General features: G+C 40.5%; 1 protein-coding gene across 1 annotated transcript; it reads left to right on the forward strand.

The window, feature by feature from the left end:
- Positions 1 to 394: 394 nt before the first annotated feature.
- Positions 395 to 12,366, forward strand: LOC138041913 (uncharacterized). Its single transcript, XM_068887603.1, has 9 exons — positions 395 to 942; positions 1,809 to 2,219; positions 2,342 to 2,546; positions 2,653 to 2,731; positions 4,368 to 4,418; positions 4,873 to 5,036; positions 7,065 to 7,137; positions 9,450 to 9,482; positions 10,763 to 12,366. Exons 1-9 carry the CDS (start codon positions 549 to 551, stop codon positions 10,982 to 10,984), a joined length of 1,632 nt encoding a protein of 543 aa, XP_068743704.1. The 5' UTR covers positions 395 to 548; the 3' UTR covers positions 10,985 to 12,366.
- Positions 12,367 to 18,020: the final 5,654 nt, after the last annotated feature.

Here is an 18,020-nt window from a genome sequence, read left to right on the forward strand (position 1 = left end):
CGTAGTCATTGTTTGTAAAACCCTGATGAAGAAAGGCAGTGCCTTTCGAAATATTGGCTTCTTTCAATATATTCCTTCACCGTTATATCAGCCTTGCTCTTTTTAGCTATCGAAAAATAAATCCATTTGTGACTATTCTGGGGCAAGGCCGCAAAGTGATAGATCAACATTCTTATCTAATTCACTCTTGGCTGCCCACAATGGCAATAAGGTTAGGTATTTAATATTGAGAATTTTTTTCTTATAATTATCTTATTAAGCCTTTATCGCGATTCCCGTACAAATCCTTACATTTTTTGTTGGTTTTATATCACACCGAGCTTGGGGTGCCTGTGGTCCATATAGTCCCCAAAATCTGAGGCTCCCGAGGGATCCCGTTCACTTGTTTCATTCCATTCCCAATTTCGCCTCACTTTCACGCAGTAGCTCCAGACTTTTAACATGTAATTTCATCTTGTCGGTTAACAAAAAAAAAATTGCTAGCGACCAGCGAGTGTTTCGTTTAATATGAAACTTTAAGAAGACTTCTTTGCTTCTGTTCAGTCCCAATGCAGACGTTATCCATGAATTATCTGCGAATTTTTAAAATCATTTTCGTATTATTAATCGCGTCTTCGAGTTTAACAAATGTCACCAGTGACTCTTCGAAAGATCTTCCAGTGGGTCATCTGAAGCCGCTAGGCTCTCATAGGCCGCCAGAAACAAATTTGGTGGACGACTTACAAGAAATGCCAACTCCTCAAGAATTCTGGACCAACTATGTGTCGCCATCAAAAGCTGTTGTGTTGCGTGGGGCCGCGAAACAAGGAAGGGCTTTCACTCTGTGGACAGACGATTACATGAAAGACAAATTTTCTGGTTTGGAAGTTAGACTTGAGGGAAAAAAAGAAAAAAGTTCCAGGGTACCGATTGGAGCGAAAGGAGTTGGACGAGATACCATAGGTAAAGTATGAAACCTCGAGCTCGTGAAGAAATTAAAAAGGGAATTCTAACGATGAATCGTTCTGCCCGTACTCTTAAAAATAATTTATTAACAACATCGCATGATTGTGTGGAATTATATGCGGAATATGAAAACTATTTGAACCGAACTCATTATACATATATACGTTTTATGCATAATTACAAAATCCAGAGATCATCTAAAATCTGGAGATTATTTCTTTGGGTCAACCCTCCCTAGCCTATCATAACTATCATCGATTTGCTCCCCCCCCCCCTTTACCCACCGCCCTCCCCCCCCCCCCCCCCGCAGAAATATGACCCCAAAACCTCAACAACAAAAATTGACCAGCGCTGCCTACTATCAAATTGCACCACACACTTGTAGAAAAAGTGGGCTATTAGGGAGGTATGATTTTCATCTTTTGAACCATCAAATTTCAAATCTGCCTGAATCCAAGGGGCTTGAAGCATAACAGCTCTGTCTGTATGCAATAAATATCTACTGTCATAATGTTGTGACAGCCAGAAGTCAAAAATTCATGGATTCTGGGAAAATTTAGGACTAACATAAAAGTTTACAGCAGTCAGAAACCGTACGTCACTTTAAGCTGGGAGATTTGGTTGCCAGAAGACCGGGATATTTGTTCAGTATCTGGATAATCTGATAGAGTTGACATAAGGTAACTGCAGAATACCTGGCCACTATTGTGTTCCTGTAGCGGCATCTTTTCAAGAATGAGGCATATACGTACATGTATCAATACACATGGTAGTCTACATGTACATGGTTCATATGAAAATAAGTGGCTAGGCACTCTGCAGTTTAGCGAAATTGTAAACGTATTAACAATCTGTTTTACCAGGAAACTTCATCAACAACTACCATACCAGTGGCAGTAATCTGTACATTGTGTCGGAACTCCCCACTCCAATGTGGCCGGATGTGACAGTCATTCCCCCCCTGACATGTGGATTGTTAAAGGACAGACTAGTTGAGGTTGACTTGTGGATGAGTGGTGGAGGAACAAAAAGTATCCTTCATAAAGATGCTTACAATGCTATCAACTGTTTATACAATGGAACAAAAGAATGGAAGTTGATTGAATACAAGTATGAAGACAAGATTTACAAGGCTTGGGAACCTCCACAGATGGTGGGGGGGTTTTCCCGCATAAATGTTCAGTCAGTTGATTTGCTAAAGTATCCAAAGGTTTCTGAGGTACCTTGGTCTTTTGTTACCATCAATGCTGGTGACTGTTTGTTTTTGCCAAAGAGTAAGTGAAATTTCTGTGATTTTCATTTTGTCATTTTTGAAACTACACCTTTCTATTCTTACGTGACTACAGCTGGTGATGGTGGTTGATGGTGAAATTAACTTCATATTCACTGTTGGCAGGTTATTATCACCAAGTAACATCTTACGGAACACAAAATATAGCAGTCGCATTGCTGTTTTCTCGATTGGATGGAGTTAGTGACATTGATTTTACAGGCTGTGATCAGACAATTATCCACAAGCGTTTGAGTGAAATGGATGTGGACTGGAAATTCCCTGGTCATGGCAACCTCTCCATGGGTAACACTGATCTAGAAACTGTCAGGTATTTTCATTTCACATGAAATTGTACTTGAATATCTAACTCCTATCCCTTTCATGGTTGGTGAGCTTTTTATTCTTTAACTGCATATTAATTTTTGCTCTTGCAGGGAAGGTATGCTAGAATATTTTGGAGATGATTCAAAATTGGACATGAAGGGAATTTTAAGCAAGCAAGACTGGGTAGAGGTACCGTACTTGAATTATAATGTGTAATTCATGAGGTACTAAAAATGTGTTCAGTGTACACCAAATATACAAAGGCAGCTTTTCAGGTAACTGTAGTGGCTTGCAATGTTGTAAAGATGCAGTATTATATGTACAAAAGATTTGCTTTCCCTTGTCAGTTGAAGCGTATTAAACAGGTGCTAGTCTGTTTGCAGAGCAATACCGGTATGTCGGAAATATGATTCCAGCTCAACCAACGCCAAGGGTCTCAAAAGAATCCGGGATGAGTCATATGCTCTCCCTGCCCCTTGCTTTTACTCTTTCTTGCAAATGGTTCAAGATATCTGTGTGTGGCTAAGATTGCCACATGTGGAGGCAAATTTTCTCTATCATGACTTACGAGGAATTTCTAAGTACTCTTCAAAAGAGGAGAGGCATGTTGGGCCTCATTTATAGTCTGGGCCCGGTTGTTCAAAAGCCGATTAACGCTAATCCCAGATTAAAAATTAACCAAGGAGTCTATTTCTCTACTCCCAAGTGAACGTTCAACGCTGACATTCAGCAAAACTTTACATTAGAAGAAGTCAATCTTGAAAAACAAAAATAAGCAAAAGAAACTTTCACCAAAAAGTTAAAACTTGAAACAAAAGTTTATGCTAATCCTGGATTAAGTTAATCGGCTTTCGAACAACCGGGCCCTGGTCTTCAATTTTTGTCAGGTGTCCCACATGTACAGCCTTGGGTATGATGCCATGAGTACTTGTTAGGAACACCTGTTTGACTGATAATAATGATCCCTGATGCAATGGACGGTACATGTAGCAGCTGCAGCTGGGTTGACTCTCACTGTATCATAACTTGCTACTGTTCATTGGTGGAATGTGTCATAGAATGCAGTACAAAACTTCAGTATTGCATCACACATGTTACGTTACATTAGTATTTTGGTGCATAGGTCATTGTCACATAAGGACTTGAGCATAATGAGCATTGTGATCTTTTTGGTGCTCTTTTCCTTATGAAGGAGCTCAGAATAAGTAATGAAACAATACTGGCTCTATGTCATTCTCTTTCCTAATGAGTCTTCAACACATTAACAAATAGTTAACAGACTGTTTAGTGTGTTCAGAGCACACACTTTATTTTTGTTATGTTATATTATAAATTTTGTTCTTTTACTTACCTAGTGAAAAACTATTATCCAGTCTAAGCCATACCTACATTTGACTAACCAATAATAATTGATAACATACATCATGGAAAATTTCTGTAAAAGACAGTGGAGAAAAGACTAATTCAGTACAAAAAGAGGCAATAAACCAAGCATTCCAATTGGTCTACTCAGAAAGGACGGCCCTGGACAGCTCAATTTCACATGATTGCATGATATGTATGCATTGCTTCTGCTTCATTATCATAAGCTATCTCAATTATTTTCCGTTTATTGTTATGTATGTAAATGCATATTAATTTTTTTCCAGTACAGTGTGGAATGAATAGGCATTTCTAAATGGATCTTCGAAAAAAATTTAGGAGGAATTCAGTTTGTCTTTGCTCAGTAATATTAGTATGGAACCATGATCAAACTTTGTGTAGTCTACCCAATATTTGCCTCATGATATTATCATTATCACTACTAGTAAACTTTGTTTTTCAGGGACAGTCATTTTATAGTTATCTTCCTGGTGTGAAAGAGCATGCACTGATGGTCAGTACTAAAATATTAATTCTTTTTTATTATACCCTTATTTATCGTACCCTTCGTACTGAGATAACAGTGTTCCTTTGAGGTCATCAACAAAGCATTATTTTCTCTCCTTCAATTTACTTCCAATATTTGTTCCTCCTTTTTTTAATATTTGAAACACTTTTTCAGTGTTCAAGTTAATATAGATCTGTCACTTTTACTGACACTGAGGTGAAGAACTGACTGTATATAAAACAGGAATTAGTCAATAACCAATGGACCAAAAATTATTTCTACCAAAAATGCTAACAGAAAAAGGAAAATGGTACTTGGCTAATCACTTCCAAAATAACAAATCTGAAAGGTAGCCCAAAAAGCACTTGTCTAGTATACACTTGTACATGTATGAGTACCATACCAAATATTGTAACAATCTTGTGTTGTTAAGAAATATGGTACCGTTTTAATTTCACAGATATTTAATTGGCTAGGAGGTAACCAAAAGGGATTTGTGACCAAAGATGATGTGAGGAAATTAACCCGAGATGAAATGCGGCAACTTGTTCTTTCCATTGAAGGAACAGATGTTAGCAACACGTTGGAAGCAGAATATGGAATTATTGACCCATCACATGTCAGGCGAGTACCTCCAGATGAAGGAATTTTAGAGTAAATTAAATTTTGATTGCTTCATGTCTTTGAAGTTATTGCCCCCGCAGGGATTTGTCCCAGAAGGCAACATCCTGAGTAGGCACTCTAGTAGCCAGCGCTTATATTAATGAGTACTTACAGTAATGTAATATACGGTCAGAAGGGCAGAAAAAATCTTGATTTGCTTGATCAGGGACCACATGGAATCAATGGGTAATGATGACGTTTTCTATTGTTCGCGGCCGCAAGTAAGAGATGGTTAGGATCTGACATAAACAGAAAATTCCCAAAGGGAATTTGTGAATTTTGACATCACAATAAACAGGGATAGCAGCTCATCACAAATCGGTATTTGGGGGTGCAGAGTATTATGAAAAGAAGCATGTGGTTTGGTACATGTATTTTGTGTCAGCTGCATCACATCGTGTGTGTTTGTGGGTTTCATTCTGAGTTTAGCAGCTGATTTCAACTAAGAAAGACTGAACTTTTCATGATGTTGTTTAGGAATTAGGTGTACTTTTTTAAGAAAGCACTATTGTTTGACCACAAAGCATAACGTTTGTGTTTGTTATATACATGTATGCAAAACATGAGTTTAAAAGTCTGAAAGCGCAGAACTCCCATGCTGCATATTAATTCAGCCACATACACACGCATTGCATTCTTAAACTATAATGAGTCTTTCACGTCATTTTCTCCTTGATCCAGCTCTCTCAAGATGTTAAAGTTACCTAGTATTGGCGGACCATTAAACAGGAAAATTCCAGTGAAAATAAACAGATGTCTTTTTGAAATCAAGGCTTAAAACTTTGATCAGTTTTATAATACTGTTTAGTTAACATAGTTTTGGAATCCAAAGAAAGCTAAAAATTGTTTTTTTGGTCATAGTAACACTTTAACAGCAGGGGCAGCTGTAGTGTCAACTATTACTAAATTCTTACTAACCGAGCACGAGGGCCGTACTGGGGAATATTGACCCGAGGTCGTGGCAGTATGGGCCGAGCTCAGCGAGGTCCGTACAAAAAGGACCGAGGGCCAATATTCCCCAGTACGGTCCCGAGCAAGTGAGGTTGGTAAGTAGTTTATTATATGGCTTTTTAATTACCTTTTGCTTTGTTTTTGCAAGTCCGTAATCGGCCCGTGGGCATTACGGGAGAATAATGCCCTACAATTCAGTCACAATTAGCCAATCACAGGGCGTGTTATATCGGCTACAAACACAAGCCATATAATAATAGTTTATATCATCCTTAATTCTAATTTCTAATACACAAAAGATATCTGTATAGGGATGCTAAGTTTTATGTTCAGTTGAAACCTAATATTATTTGTCTTTAACCCTTTGGCGTCCAAACCGGCCAGACTTTCTATTTTACTCTGTCTAACGCCAGATGATTTTACTCATCAATGGGGAACCCCTGGGAGTCAATGGGTTAATCACTCACTGAAAAACTGTCCCCATTAATGAGATCACCAATAAATTATGTTTCACTTTTATTGTGTCTTCATGTTTGTTTTGATTGTCACAAATATCAGTATAGCATTTTCATCATGATTGTTTTCAGTTTTTTTGCCAAAAAGTATTTTTCTCTTTCAAACAATATAATTTGCAAAACTAATAAAGAATGAAATAATTGAAAGGGTAGTGGCTTTCCTAGATACTGGTACCGGTAACTGAGAAAACTAAAGATAAAATCTGAGAGATATAATGAACACACAAACAACACACAGCAAAACACTCAACTACGTTGCAATCATCTATTTAACAAATGAATATCAAAATAAAAAGAAAATCATTTGAACCTAATCTTTGATGCAGCAAATAAATCGTAAAAAAGAAAGCAGCATTTAATTGTCAGACTTTTGTCTAGAAGCATGTTTATTTGCACTGTTAAAAGTGTATTTAAAATGAAGTAAGTACTGTAAGATATTAAACTCTTTATTTTTCAGGGTTTGCCCTAAGTAGCCAAAAGGCTGGCAAAGATTCAGCCTTCAATAGTTTCTTTGTATTTTCAGGTATATAATCGAAAATCTTTTGCTTCAAAATGGACACATTTCTCGTGACAGCTTGATTGATGCTTATATCAGGGTACGTCTCAAAAAATCTCTTGCCAAAGTGCTGGTTTCCTGAGTCCCTCTATCACTGACTCAGTTTATCCAAGGGGTACCAGTATTCATCAGGAGTTCTCTAGTAACCCACAGCCATTCATTGGCTAGGTTATATGCATGTAAATTCCCTTTAGGGTTTTATTAGCTGCGTAGCTGGCGGTATTGTAGGCACCTGGAATAAAGTTTTGTAGCGGTATTGTGGGCACGCAAAATAAAGTTTTGGCAGTAGAGCCGCTAAAAGCAAGCAGCAAAGGTGTGAAGAGAATGGGGAGGAGGACTTTATTCTGCATGCCAAAGTACTGTCAGCTACGCAGGCTAGGTGTTTATATGACCTTGTTTCAGGGGCAGATCCAGGGGTCAATTAGGGTGGCTAGCCACCCCCTGTTTTGGCTCCTTTTTTTTTTTTGGTATTTACCTGCTTTTTATTGTATTTTTATTTTTGCTGGGATTGATCTTGGGCCCATGCGATTACATATACACAACATAAAGTCAAAATGGCAGCCTAAACTATCTGGACTTTTTTCACATATAATTCGATTCTTTCAATTCACCCCCCCCCCCCCCCCCATCCTTAAAATATTCCTAGATCCACCACCGTGTTTACTTATTATGATTATTATTCTTTGAATCTTCTAATTAGACCCATTGGCTTTGCTTTTCCTATGGTAACAAGGCTAAAAAGTTACAGTGTACAATGTGTATTTGGTCACCATTATGATATAAAAGTGGTCTAAAGTAACACAATGATATTTATCGAAACAGAAAGGGTGACATGATCCTCACACTTAGCTCACCAATTTAAGCAATAATTATTTTCTCACTCTCTTAAAGACACCTGAAGAATTCAGGTGGCTCCGACGGGATTCAAACCCATGACCTCTGTGATCCCGGTGCAGTCCTCCACCAACTCTGGCTATGAAACCTCATAGTTTGGAGCAGGTCAATTTGTTAGGCTTGTGTGTTCCCATGAAAGGGATCGGTGATTGAAATAAATGTATTTATTGAAATGCGGGTTATAGGCGGAAGGGAGATTTGGTACTTGCACTAAGCTGCACAAGTGAAGCAATTGTCTCTAATTATAGACCTGAAAAATTGCTCAAATTGTGCAGCCAAGTGCGAGGATCATGTCTCCCTTTCGTCTATAACCTGTACTTCAAATACATATACCGGTACATTTATTTCATTCAATTCACATTGATAATTATGATATGGCACAAAGCACATTTTCCGGTGTGGACCTGGCTAAGACTTCGTTCAAGCCTGGAATTTTTTAAACTTTCTTTGGCAACTGTTCAATGTCCTTCGTAGCTGGTAATTGATCACTTTCACTGAGACCTAAGAGCAAAACCTGGGAGGGGAGGGACTTGCCTATGAAAGGGGTGGGGATGCTCGTCGTCTCGCTGAGGGGTGTAAATTTAGGATTTTGGTCTCACTAAGGGTGTTCTGGGAAAACGCAATCAACATTATTTAAGCCATATGCAGCCGTAAAGGTCTTGTTTAGGGTTTTCCGTGAAGAAGTATAAAATTACTTATTTTAAATGTTTTAAATATGGTCTCCTTTAGGGGTAAAAAAATCCTGGGCGAAGCCCAGATTGGTCTCCTTTAGGGGTTTAATTTACGATGAGCATCCCCACCCCCTTCATATGCGAAGGCCCCCACATCCATGGGAGAAAAACCATTGACTATCCAGGTGAACTCCAATTAACAACTAACCAATTAGATTTTACTCTTTCCAGAGCCGGATGATTTTACTTGTCAATTTGGGGTACTTTAGTTGTGAGTGGGTTAAACCTTCCTGAGTCTGGTGCTTGAACCTCTCAACCATGCGGCACCACCCAATAATTCTTTAAGCACCTGTGTGCTTTAATGACAATTCTCTTAAAGGGGCTAGGTCACGTAATTTTAGGCAATTTCAGCACTGATCATAATGGTCATAGAATTAACTAAAATATCAAAATAACTGTTCAAAACTATAGAAGAATTCTAACAAAACACAGGGAAGCCAAGAAGGGACATGTATGGATGGACAAAACTGGAGAGGATTGAAATGGATTGAATTTGGGTAAATTTGAAAAACGTCGGCCCACCTTTTTTCAAATTTATATCAGTCTATCAAAATGTCATTTACAAAGCTGGAAAATCATTCTCAGTTGTTATGTGGCCGTGATTGAAAGACTCTTGCTCTGCCAATTTGACGTTTAGAGCTCATAATTAACAAAATTAAACAAAATTACCAAAAATAGCGTGACCTAGCCCCTTTAAGTGCCTTCAATCTTGCCTTCAAAATTGCAGGAAACCGAAGGGACAAAAGATTTTGCAAAATCGGTAAGTTAAATTTTTAAAAAATCAAAGAAGATTGTGATGTAGGCCCTCTATTAAATGGTGGTAACACAACTTCTTAGTAGTCTAGCCTCTTTGTGGGGTAACAACACTGGGTACGATATGGGCGCTTTCCATTCGACCAAAAATTTGGGAAAAATGGTAAGATGGAACGGAAATATTCCGGAAAAAAGTTCGGAAATTTGAGTATACTCGCGAATGAAGTTCCACAATTCCGGAACAAGCGGAAATCACTTCCCATTATGATTGGTTTATTCCCACCCGCGCACAATTGCTGCTTACATTTTGGGGCAATACTCGTTGGTGTGATTGGTTTCGAGCCGCCAACCGGCAAATGCTGTTCCATTCGTCACATGAAATTATTGAAATTTGTAACTAAGTCTTCTGGTCAGATGGAAAGTGCCCCATATATTTTTTAATATACTGTTGCATTATAAAATGTAACATTTGTTTGTTGGACATTACTAAACAACGAAACAGGAAAACGAAGCCCCAAAACACCACGTATGACCCCACTATATATTGAATACTAACCGACAAAGGTTGGATTTGAGATTAAATATAGTTTTTAGGTCTAATTAGGCCTAAAACATTATTGCTCCTATACTCAGTCCTAATCTGAATCCTAGTCTTAATGAATTAGGAGCAATAATCTCAAATCCAACCTTTGTCGGTTTGTATTCAATGTATGGTACATGATGTTTTGGTGTTTCGTTTCGCTGTTTCGGGGTTTAGTAATGCCCTTGTTTGTGGTAGAGTTCAAATAAATGTTGTTAAATGTGTTGCTGGAAAACTTTCTGGTTTTCTATTCCTAAACGAATTTTGTTTTGGTTAAATTTTGTTTTTGTTTCTGTACTACTAAGCCTTAAAAATACCTTTTCTTAAAACGTTTTGAATATCATCGCCCGCGGTTAATGATATTTTTTTTAACAACACAGATACACTTTTTTTATAAGAACCTTTTTAAAAAATGGACAACCACTCTCAAATGTAAACAAGACATGTTTCGATCGTTCAACAGTCGTTCAACGATCATCATCAGTTGTGATTTGAATTCTTCGGGAATTTTTTTGACAGTAACAATGTGGTTTTTTTATTGCACGATACACTAAAGAAACAGTTTGTAGTCGAACATAGTGAGAACGTTTTCAGTCAAAAATAGCAAGGGAAAAAAACGTTCAGCCTCAGTCCCCAAATTAGACGTTTTTATGAAAAAGGAGTGTGTTTACAAAAATGCTTATAATTCCTGTTGTGTCCTAAAATAGTTATTTGATAAACTACGCGATGACAACAGCAGCTTGGACATTGTCACAAAAGATGAGGTAGGAAGAAATATTGACCGCGCCTTGCAGAGGTATTTGGATTGGACACGAGAGCCCGAGATTTCCCCGGGACAGGACATCCCGCAGCCTCAGGATGCGTATGGAGAAGATGACAATGATGACGAAATGGAAGAAGCACAAGACACGCGACATGAAGAATTGTAAAATTTATTCCCTTATTGTGACAAATAATGTATTTGGCAACGTCGCTAAGGACGACATGAAAAAGTCCCGGTGAACTAGTTGATTGATGACGGGCGAAAGGACGACTGAAAAATCAGAGGCCTGGGGCAGGGATTCTAATCAACGACCTCCGAAGCTACTGAACTCCTGGCGAGTTGAAGGTCGTTTGTCTACGTCCTGAATGGACAATAGGGAGCTTAAGCACGCGCAGTTTTGAGACGCGGACGGCAAACGGAAGTGAGCTGTTTTCCCTTTTAACTTGTCTTCACACAGCACATTTATATTGCTTAGTATCTTTTCTCCATTAGAGATGATTAGTATAAAACTCTGACGCAGCACCACAGTTTCTTTAGAAACTACCCCCTTCATTCGGCGAATAATAGTTGCACAGGGGAGGTTTCTAAGCACGAGTCGCACGAGGCGAAAACCGAGAGGACTCTGGCTTCTAAACTGTTTACTATTTGTTTTATAAAACCAAACATCATGAGACAGTTTGTGTCATCTTTTGTCTTCTTTGAATTCCTGTCGTTCACTAACTCGTCGAGCTGGCTTGCAAGTCGGTTTGCAAGTTGTTCGGGCAAAGTACCCGTTAAGGGGTCGAAACATGACATTTCCATGCCTTTTTTTTAACAAAGCTGCAGAGAAATTTCGGCACTACACTGGTCGGTCATTTTTGCAGTTTAAGGAAAAAGCAATTTTTTCCCGGTGCACGCAACGGTGTTTTCGTCATAACCATTCACCCATGGGCAAATTATAAATGGGTAATTGACCAATCAGAGCGCGCCCTTTTCTTTTGTCATGTTATACAGTTTTAAGACGTAATTCGCCCGTGGGAAGGATGGAAAACCACAATAGGTCCATTCAGGACTCCCCTGAATGGACCTAGCTCCCCTGGAGTTGTAGTAAGTAGTTCAATAGTGGTGTTACGGAATCCTGCTTAGGACTCTGATGTTTCAATTGTCTTTTCGCCCGTCGTCGAACAACTAGTTTCCCATCCTTCCCACAGGCGCATTAAACCTTAAACATCCATAGTTGCATTTGAAAAATGCCCACTGAAACAGTAAGTTGCTGACAAGAATTTAACTGAAGCGAATTGAAACGTGGTAAACGAATTGCGATTGCAAATTCTGTCAGTTTACAAATGTTCGTCATCGTAACGTCAGCATTGTCATCTTCATTATCACCAATCAGTAATTCCGATGAATAAACGAACAGGTGTCACTCAGGGAACTTATTTTTTAAATTGTGATTCAGATTCCTTCGTGTTGCTAATGAAACGGCCAATGATCGGATAACATTAGTGGCCTTTTTGAAGGCACAGCAGAAAATTGTCAGTTAACAATAAATAAAGGTATTGTCTACTATTTGCTTTGTATTCGCCTTTATTTTTCCATTTTTTCGGTCTTGAACAACGGTGTGCATATTGTTCATTTTCAATGTTGATCAAGTCGCATGTCGTCAGCGTCGTGCAGTGCAAAGAATCATTTTTTAGGAATAAAACACTTGAGGTGCCAAGAAATGTTGTCCTAAGCAGCGTGTGTATGTGTATGGACAGAATTCAAGTGAGGCCAACGCTACTGGGTGCATAAATTATGATGGATGAAGAACCCACGACCTTCGGATTAGATCACCGTTGCTCTACCGACTGAGCTTCATGGCCAGGAGGGAGCAGGCCGTGGGAGTTTGAGGACAAATCGGCTCTGCCCAAGCCATGTTAAGTGTAAAGGAATGTTGTCCTAAGCAGTGTGTATCTGTGTATAGAGAGAATTCATATGCACACAGTAACGTTGGCCTCACTTGAATTCTCTCCATACATATACACATGCTGCTTGGGACAACATTTCTTTACACCGTCTGACCTTGTAGCTCAGTCGGTAGAGCAACGGTGATCTAATCTGAAGGTCATGGGTTCGATTCCCACCTGGGTCAGAGATTGTTCTCTGTCCTTGGGTGTTGCATAAGAAGTTCCTGATGCTGTGGATCATATGCACACAGTAGCGTTGGCCTCACTTGAATTCACATTCCTTGGGGAGGAACGCGTGACGAAGCCCTAAGAACGCCTGCTGGGAGGCTAAGTGACGTCAGGCTTAGAAGGCATCCTTCTGTCTCGAGAGACAATGGTATGCCATGTAGTTAGTGGGACTGCTGAGAGCAGCTTCTCGAATGACTCAGCATCCCGATCCTTGCATGAGTCTCTGCCGCAGCGGACACACACAAATTCAGAGTGCAGGGTGTCCGCTTCGTTCTCCTGCCTCGCTTTCGTCCTTTCTCTCCTTTCCTTCAGCTGTATGATCCTCTTCTCTTCGCCCCTCTTGACCCCACTACTGACAGCGTGGCGCCAGCCATCGCGATCACGTGCAAGCGCCTCCCAGCTCTCTGTGTCAATGCCAGTGAGTTTCAGGTCACTCTTGCGGACATCCTTGAAGCGTAGTGCTGGCCGACCTATTGGGTGGCATCCTGTAGCCAGCTCACCATACAAGAGGTCCTTTGGTATACGGCCGCCCTCCGTGCGACGTGCATGACCGAGTCGACGCTTTCAAAGCATGAGGTGCACGCTAAGAGAACCTGCTTTCTCCAGCACAGCAACATTGGAGACTTTGTCCTGCCATGTGATGCCCGTGATCCGTCGCAAGCAGTTCAGATGGGAGCTTTCCAGGCGGTTCTCCTGTCTAGCGTATGTCGTTTAAGACTCGCTACCACACAGTAAGGTACTGAGGACGCATGCCTGGTATACCATGAGCTTGGTATTCAATGTCAGCCGCCTGTTTTCCCACACCCTCTGGCTCAACTTGGACCAAACGGCGGCAGCCTTTGCGAAGCGCTTGGCGATGCGCTTCTCTTACCAAACGAGTCATTCCGGGATTTCGGCTCGTGCGATCGCTTTGGACGCGGTTGCCCCTCCTCTGCTTTCTACTACCGACCTCGCCAAATTGTTTCGGTAGGTCCTGGAATTCGTCCACAGAATGGCTAGAGAGACAACTTCACTCGTCAACCGCCATGTTTACAACAGAGCATTTTAGGCGAGCCAGTCCGCATAAAACCATCTCTCACCTCTGTCTCGAGAAGAGCAGACACGCAGGCTTCTTATGTTACGTTTATGACCGTAGAATCAACTCAAATGTCAATTCGTTGTAAAAACCGGCATCTTAATAGACCTCTGCAGTTACGGCGACCATTTTGATTTCTATCATTTCAAATAGCTATTATAGGGGGTAAATACATATTAATTTGCCCCCTGAGCATCACATAATGTCTTTTGAAACAATAGAAATCAAAACGGCTGCCGTATCTGTAAAAAGGTCTATTTTTTTGGATAGTGAAATGTATTGATAACCTTTTAACCGGAAAGAACTCGAGTTTTCATACCGTAAGTCTATAGAAATCGCGGGCTTACTTTGACTCATGGGAAAGTTTACTGTTGTCTTTAGTTCAATCTGTGTGATTCTTTGGCCATCGGTACGCAATCTTTACAGATATGCTAGGTATCGGAGAGCCAGAACGTTTACGCATGCGCGGACGGAATGTTTGAACAAGAGAGAAAAACGCAGTACCTCCAGACCCGGCGCTGGAGCGTCATACCAAACGAGTCATCCCGGGATTTTGGCCCGTGCGATCGCTTTTGGACGCAGTTGGCCCTTCGCTGCTTTCTGCTACCGACCTAGCCTCCCGGTACGGCATTGAGTGAGAGATATGTCGGCCCCTAAACCATTATGTGACAAATCCCACGCCTACTCACAGCTCCAAACCGCCCTTGTCAATTTAACGTAAGAATTCGATGGCTTATATATTCAAGAGAAAAGTCATTTTATCTGTCATATGGTAAGCACTGAAGTCGCAGATTACAAAGTGTGCGCACGCGCCCTGCTAAAGGTAACATACATAGACTTTATTTCATCTCCAATTTCAGAATAACTACAAGAGTAATGTCTTCGAGATATTACATGTACAGCTAAAATACATAGCATGTACAGGTACATAACTAAATACACAATATTCAAAGATGTATTAAAGAAAAAGAAAAGCCTCTGTACAATATGCGGCCCTCGATTCTCTTTTAAAACCAGTAAACTCACTGGCATGGATAAAATCAGCTAGCGAATTCCGAAACTTAGCTGATACGTAAGAAAACAACTAAGACCATGACTGATTGTTCTAGGTTTATTGACGGACAGAATGTAACTTCCGCGAAGATCATGCATAAGAAGAGGACAGGAGAGAAAACGAATTTATATTTTACACATAAGCAGGAAAACCCTTTAAAAAATGCAAACAAAAAACATACTTTTATACAGTAATATGAGGAAATTTTGAATGCCCTTATTGCATAGAGATGTAGAGTTTGACTTAAGTGGTTGGAGGACAGGTAATTTGCAAACATAAATCTCACTATTCTCTTACTGACATTATACCGTTTCTTTGACAAGAAATACGAGGATAACAGCGAATAAAGGCACTATTTTGTCGCGAATTTTCTATAATAGAAACTTGTTCAGAAATCAAAAGTCTACTTTAACAGCACACACCAGGGCTACTCCTTAGAGTCTGGCTAGAAATCTTCCGCTCACTTTTTCCTCCTGCAGCGCTACAGCCATTTGATGAGGGCCAGTCTCGTGCTTCTCAAGTTGCCTCGTTCATGCCCATAAAGAATGCTGGGTAATTCTGCCATCAATTCCTTGTAACTGAACCAGCATCTTAGGTTTTTTTGGGGGGGGAGGCTACGTATCGGAGAGCCAGAACGTTTACGCAAGCGAGTAGAAAATGTTTGAAAAGGACAGAAAAACGCAGTACCTCCAGACACCGGGGCTGGAGCGTCGTACCAAACGAGTTATCCCGGGATTTCGGCCCGTGCGATCGCTTTTGGACGCAGTTGGCCCTTCGCTGCTTTCTGCTACCGACCTTGCCTCCCGGTACGGCATTGAGGGAGAGATATGTCGGCCCCTAAACCATATGTGACAAATCACACGCCTACTCACAGCTCCAAACCGCCCTTGTCAATAACGTAAGAATTCGATGGCTTATATATTCAAGAGAAAACTCATTTTATTTGTCATATGGTAAGCACTGAAGTCGCAGATTACAAAGTGTGCGCACGCGCCCTGCTAAAGGTAACATACATAAACTTTATTTCATCTCCATTTTCAGAATAACTACAAGAGCTAATGTCGTCTAGACTTTCCAGCTGAAACCCACAGAAACAGGCTAAAGGGATAGAGGGACAGAAAGACGAAAGGCGCTGAGCAGTATAAAGGACCCGTGGGCTATCTTCCAGTTAAGATCGGACACCTTGAGATCTAGGGGGAGGAAAAACAAAGAACTCCAGGTGGCAGGCCAGTTCAATGCACCGAAACTGAAGAAGTGAAAAACTTGGTAACGCAGTTGGGCACGGCAGGGTTAATCTTGAGGGAAAGAGAGTAAACAAACTTGCAGGACATGGAGTTAACAGGAAAAGGGCCACCAACAGACCCACTGAAAACCAAACCAGAAGGGGACATGGAACCACCAAGAGCCAACCAGGAACGAAAGAAGGCAGAATAGAAGAGAGGGAAAGAAGCAGAAGGAAAAGATGAAGGGCTAGAAAGAAAGGCAAGAGAAGAAACTCTAAGCCGGTCAAGAACCCAGTACTTCAACAGGAAAACCCAACCTTTTGGGCAAACAAAAAGGCGACGGACCCATTGAACCAACAACGAGGAGACCTTGAAGTGAATCGAGACGATGGAAAAACCAACAGCTTCCTTGGGATGAAACATTACATTCCGACCAACTACGTCAGGCTTGCCAGACAACAGAAACTTGAAGACAAGACGGTTGATGGACCAAAGAGGCCACATACCAAACACGTGAGAGTGCCAGGGCATTTACGATGAGGGCCTTTCCGGAAAAGGAAGGGGCCCAGGAAAGGCCACGCATCAAGACAACGCGACACCGGGTCAATGCGGGGCCGCCAGTTAACTTCGGCCGGGTCACAATGTCCAATGTAAACACCTAGGACTTTAATTTTTGACGACGTCCAAGCGATGTCAACGGGAGAAGAGCTACTACGAAAACGCCAAGGACCAAGCCAAAGGCCTTCGCACTTACCAAGATTAAATATACCCCTATATACCCATTTACACCCATGTATACCCTTATATACCCCTATAATCTTAATTTAAATACATAATAATACGGGATACATGAGGTACTTACCTCATTGAAACATATGCTGTATTCAGTATATGTGGGCTCATGTAAGAGCATCACGTGACAAATGTCACCCGTTTGTGTTCCGACAGGGAGCTAGTAAGTTGGCTCAAACTGGTAGGTACTCATTTTATAACTGCCTTTTCAGGCCATTTTCGTCTACACTAAAGCCACCAGGCTGGCATAATTAAGCTAGAATGTGGGTAAAGACAAGCCTGTGAAAGAAAACAAGAGATGGTTTAATGCAGACTGGGACGCCTAAAATGCTCTGTTGTAAACATGGCGGTTCACGAGTGAAGTTGTCTCTCTGGACTTTCCGTCAATCCATGCGTTATTTTGATGGTAGGACTAGCTGGCCCCACACTTATGAAAAAAAGTATGAAATGAGAATCGGGAGTCTTCCCTTGTCATGGAATGGCAGAATTACCCAGCATTCTTTTTGGATATGAGCGAGACTGGCCCTCATCCAATGGCTGAAGCCCGGCCAGAGAAAATGATTTCTAGCTAGATACTCAGGAGTAGGCCTGGTGTGTGCTGTTAACGTAGATTTTGGATTTCTGAACAAGTTTTTATCATAGAAAATTCGCGACAAAGTTGTGCTTTCATTTTGCTGTAATTCTCGTGTCAAAGAAACGGTATAATAATTTAAATAAGAGAATAACGATATTTATATTTGCTGATTACCTGACCTCTTACTATGAAAGTCAAGCTTGACATCTCTATGCAATAAGCGCATTCAAAATTTTCTCGTATTACTTGATGAAAGTATGTGGTTTTTCTTTTTTTTCCTTTTTTTTTTTTTTTTGAAAAAAGGGTTTTTCTGCTTATATGAAAAACA

Source organism: Montipora capricornis, chromosome 3 (assembly GCF_036669925.1).
Source record: "Montipora capricornis isolate CH-2021 chromosome 3, ASM3666992v2, whole genome shotgun sequence".
In the NCBI taxonomy this organism is placed as follows: Eukaryota; Metazoa; Cnidaria; class Anthozoa; order Scleractinia; family Acroporidae; genus Montipora; species Montipora capricornis.

Bases quoted from the DNA above. Each gene is read 5' to 3' on its own strand.
- LOC138041913 (XM_068887603.1), top strand. From the start codon at position 549: ATGCAGACGTTATCCATGAATTATCTGCGAATTTTTAAAATCATTTTC. The intron at 7,138-9,449 runs GTACGTCTCAAA...TCAAAATTGCAG, and splicing joins TGATTGATGCTTATATCAGG to GAAACCGAAGGGACAAAAGA. The intron at 9,483-10,762 runs GTAAGTTAAATT...GTCCTAAAATAG, and splicing joins CAAAAGATTTTGCAAAATCG to TTATTTGATAAACTACGCGA.